The sequence below is a fragment of the Neltuma alba genome, unplaced genomic scaffold (assembly GCF_004799145.2).
Source record: "Neltuma alba isolate B1F8T4 unplaced genomic scaffold, ASM479914v2 tig00012155_pilon, whole genome shotgun sequence".
Lineage (NCBI taxonomy): Eukaryota > Viridiplantae > Streptophyta > Magnoliopsida > Fabales > Fabaceae > Neltuma > Neltuma alba.
This window is the reverse complement of record NW_021636703.1, coordinates 114,413-119,535: the sequence shown is the minus strand read 5'-3', so window position 1 is coordinate 119,535 and position 5,123 is coordinate 114,413. Positions and strand designations below refer to the sequence as shown.

At 37.0% G+C, this 5,123-nt stretch overlaps 1 protein-coding gene across 1 annotated transcript; it reads left to right on the top strand.

Annotated features, from left to right (window-relative positions):
* The first annotated feature begins 314 nt into the window (after positions 1–314).
* On the top strand, positions 315–4,567 carry LOC114723829 (uncharacterized). Its single transcript, XM_028910068.1, has 5 exons — positions 315–368; positions 956–986; positions 1,493–1,670; positions 2,635–4,224; positions 4,339–4,567. Exons 1-5 carry the CDS (start codon positions 315–317, stop codon positions 4,565–4,567), a joined length of 2,082 nt encoding a protein of 693 aa, XP_028765901.1.
* The last annotated feature ends 556 nt before the right edge of the window (positions 4,568–5,123 follow it).

Below are 5,123 nucleotides of genomic sequence, written 5' to 3'. Positions count from 1 at the left end.
AGGTGGGGATGTATTTATGAGTATTACCTCCCTAGAAATATTCAATATATATTAGATATATATTTAGTTCTAATTCTAATTGATAGTTGATTAATTTATTCTATTTGACTCTTCAACTTACCCGTCACGGAATAAAATTTTCGTTTGATTCAATATATATTAGATATCAAGGTCGGAAAATATATATTAGATATATTATTTGATATAAGCCCCATTTTATATTTTTATTATGAGTACAAAAGAAAATCATATTATTATTTAAACGTCCATACATTTAAGCATTTAAAAAAAAATGAAACTTTGCAGAGTAATTAATGAGATCTGGAAAAGTAGACGTCTCGAAAGATAAGCCACAAGGACTGTTGAAGGTATGATAGTCCAGGAATCATGGAAAATAGTGCAACCTCCATGAGCAACCAATCACAGTATAATGCAATAATTACAATACTTGAAAGGTAGGCGAGTAAATAGACGTAGAAAATGTAAAACAAATGACTGAAATGAAACGCATTGCAAATCAACAAAAATCCTAGCAGAACATAAGAAGATGATATTATGTGGTCCCATCCACGGTGGACGAATGGACTATTTGCTGAGGTGCACCAATCAGAATCTGTTTACGAGTTTTCTAGTTGATAAGTTGATAAGTTGATAAGTTGATTGATAATAATGTATAAACTAAAATACATTCCTCAAATAAATAATAACTAAAGGAATAAATTTAACTGAATTCTTAAAATAAAATTCAAAGTACGGCACACGTATAATAGTATGAAATTGAAAATGAAATAATACAGAACAATTTCTTTTGTATTTAATAAATATTACAAATTTCTATTTGTTGTACATTAAAAAGGAATTATTCTTATTCTTTTTTACCAACTATTTGTAACAATTCCGGACTTTATTTATTAATTTTTGTTTTCTTTTCCCTTTCTATTATCATAATTTTCAGGCTAGTGGAGAAGGATCACTTCATCCAGAACGTATGTATATGCTAATGCTATTCAATTTTAATTTTAATTCTCGAAAGCAAAATATTCTTAAAACTAATTTACATAAAATCCATGAATTTATGTCATATATAAATAACCTTCATAACATTTGAAATCTTACAATAAACCTCTCAACTTTTATATTTATGCAGATAACCCCCATACTATTACTTTTCATTATTTTTTTTTGCAAATAGATTAAAGTTTAAGGGGTTTATCTGCATAGACTTGAAAAGTCAAATGGGGTTTATTATTGGGAAAATTTCACTGTAGGACCGCAGAAGACAATTAATCTTAAAGAGCCCCCAAAACTTTCTGAAACCTCACTGCAGGACCAAGGGGCCAATTTGATATTAATTCCACAAACGAAATGACGCCACTGCCCCTAATCAAAACTTATTTCCTCCGAAAATGAGACATATTATCAGCGGGTGTAAAAGATGGAAGAAAGACAGAAAGGGGGGGAGATGGCATTATTTCCTGCCTCTCCCATGCAGTGCGCCAGTGCGAAAGGGAGATAGCTGACAACCATGAGCTGAGAAAACGCAGTGGCGGAGCTTCACTTTTGCGGTCCGTACCTCCGCCGTCTTTTGGACTTCAAGCTAGAGTTGGTGCAAGAGAGAGAAGTCGCAAGTGTGCCCTACAGTGTTACGTGTTCTCTGGAAGTAGCGTCAGGTTGGCGTGGGAGGTAAGATTTTGTTGTTAAAATTTTGGTTTTGTTGGTGTGATTTGGTTAGCACAGGTGGGTTGTGATGGGTGAATGAGGAAGAAATGAGTATTTAAGTGCATGGGCATGTAGGTTGGAAGTGAGTTGCAAATCTTACGGTTTTATGGTTTAAGAAATTCATGCTGATGCTGTTTTAAGTTGTTAAAGATGTGGTGTTTGTGATGTTTTGAAAAGTGGGTGCATATTAAGAATAATGCACTGCTGAAGGAACATAGGTAGGCGAAAAAGAAAGGGAAATGGGTGTGTGGGCTGGAATGGGTTATATGACAGGTAGACACGCAGAGGAATGGTGAAAATACATAGTACGATGGTAAATTTGGTAATTCTGGTTGTATGCGAGAAAAAGCAATATAATGTTGTGAAAATACTAATTCTTGTTGTCAATTGTCAAATTACTGATGTAAATGTACGTTTTGTCATACTTGAATGATGTGCAGCAGCAGAGGATAAATGGCTAGCAGTAGTAGGAAACAAGTATTTTGCATCTTTCATGTTAGAGGGCACTTTGTAAAGACCTCAGAAGGGAAATTCATTTATGAAGGGGGCATCATTACTGGAAGATTGATTAGAGAAGGGATGACATATGAAGAACTACAATGCATGGTAGCTCATGATGTGTGGCCAGGACTTGTGAATATAAAATGAAGTACACAGTTAGCTTTGACCGAGACACATTCTTGGATCTTGTTGACAATATTGGTGTTGGATAAGTAATTGAGTACAACAATAGTAGTGGCCATGTTTATGTTAGTGAGAATGAGAAAGACTTCACACAAGTGTCACAGCTAGACAGTGTACAAGAGTAAGTTGTTCTCAACTGGTTTTATTAAGATTGTGTGTAGGATAAGAAAGAATATGTCCAATTTTGATAAATTGAACTATAATACTCAATAGCTATATTTGTTTGTGCAGGTTAGATGATTTGGTTGGCCCTTGTGGAATGTCAGTATCTGCAATTGAATTAGATCTAGACACAGACAACATAAACATATCTTCCGTACAAGATGTGCCAACACTGATAGGAAGTGTAGGTATAGAAACATTGCCAACCCCAATAGCGGTGATGAATTCATCAAAGTGGGCAGATTTGTTGATGTCAAGAGGGCAAACCTTTGTTAGTGCTAAACATTTTAGAGAGGCATTATATAAGTATAGCTTTGCACACAAGTTTGGTTACCGGTACGTAAAGAATGATAGGCATAAGATGATTGTGAAGTGCTGTGTAGATGGTTGTCCCTGGGAAATTTCAGCATATGGTGTAGGTGAGAATAATGGATTCCTAGTTGTGAGAAGATTTAACCGTGAACACTTGCATTATGCACAAGACAACTTAGTTGTCCCTCAGAGAAAGAGGTGCAAACTTGCTTCAGCAGTCATAATAGATGAGTTGATTTCTTGCATGCACAAAGCTCCAAATGACATTAGACGGGATTTGGAAAGAGAGTATGGGTTGAGGCTCAACTACCAACAAGCATATAGGGCGAAAGAGAAAGCATTGGCAAAAATTCATGGTTGTCCGCAGGAGTCCTATATGCTAATCCCTTGGATATGTGAAAGGCTAAAAGAAAGTGATCCAGAAATGGTAGCAAAGTGGGTTGCATCATTAGATAATATATTTCAAGCTATATTTATTGCATACGGTTGCTGTGTAGAAGGGTTTTTGAAAGGTGGCAGACCTGTATTATATGTGGATGGATGCCACTTGAGTGGTCCGTACAAAGGAATGTTATTGGGAGCACAAGCGTATAACGCGGATAATGAATTATTCCCACTTGCATATGCGATTATTGGAGGTGAGACGCTTGATGACTGGGCATGGTTTCTTGGTAACATAAAAGATATTACGGGATCATTAGAAGTGACAATAGTATTGAATAGACACAACTCAATAAAAGGTGCAGTGCAAGTTGTGTTTGGAGGAGATCGACATGCTTTTTGCTACCGTCATGTGAAGGAGAATTACAGTGCTGAGTTTTTGAAGATAACCAAGGGAAAGAGGAGGACCAGTGGACAGACAAAGGAAGTTGCACTAAAATTACTTGATTCTATTGCATATGCAAGACTTGATAGAGACTTTGATTGCAGTATGGAAAAGCTAATGGCATTTTGTCCAGAATTGGGACAATGGCTTCAAACAAATGGAGACATTGAGTATTGGGCACAAGGCAAATTTCCTTACAAGAGGTGGGACAATATCACAACAAATCTAGCTGAATCCTTTAATGCTTGGCTTGTTGGTGAGAGGAAGCACAACATAGCTGTCTTGATACATAAGCACAGGGAAAAATTGGCAAACAAGATATACCACAGCAAAGAAGCCATGACGAATTGGAGCAATGGTGTGGGACCTAATATAGAGGAAAAGTTGATGGATCATATGGCCAGATCAGAAAGAATGGATGTGCAAAATTATGGAATGAACAATTTCAGGGTCAGATGGGGAAACCTAGATGTGCGGGTAAATCTTGTGTTACGTGAATGCACCTGCAAAGGTTGGCAAATGTCAGGACTACCTTGCCCACATGCATGTGCTGCAATCAAGAAGGTATATGGTAATATATATGCATATGTCGAGGATTGCTTTTTACTCTCAGCCCAAAAGAAAATTTATGGCAGACTCATGATTCCAGTTGAGACCCATGACATCCCTAGGCCAGATTCCCTTCGATATGAAGATTACTCGTCCACCATCTTCCTACAACCACCATTGACAACTCGGCGTGCTGGAAGACCCAGAGTTAGGAGGATTGAATCACAATTCCAGCAGAAGAAAGCGTATCATTGCTCAGGATGTGGTGAAGCTGGTCACACTAGAAAGATTTGCCCTAACCCGAACCCTGGGTGACTTTGTTGCTCAAAATGGTCTTTTATTTTTTTGGTTCAACACACAGCTACTTTTATATATAAATGAGCCCCACTATGTAGTTGTTGAGTTGTTGGGAAAGTAGCTATGACAACCCATTTTGATTTTTTGGTGGTGGGTTTGATTATATTTTGTATAGTGGTGTCAATAGTTGAAAAATTTCATGACAGTAGGTGACTATAGCTGTCGCAGGATATGTAGGCTGTAATCTGTCCACATGCGAATGGACTATTTTTAGTTGTAAATATTTGTATGTATGTTGCAAATTGTGTAATGTCACTTGCAAACGGAGATTCCCCTGCCTATCCACTGACGGACAGCTTCTTCAGGTAAAGGTCGTCATATGTAAATGGACTGATTACAGCTGTGAATATATATATGTATGTTTCCAATTGTCTAATGTCACTTGCAAATGGTATACGAAACCATACTTGGACAGCTTCTCCAGGTGAATCAGTCCACATGCAAATGGACTATTTTTAGTTGTAAATATTTGTATGTATGTTGCAAATTGTGTAATATCACTTGCAAACGGAGA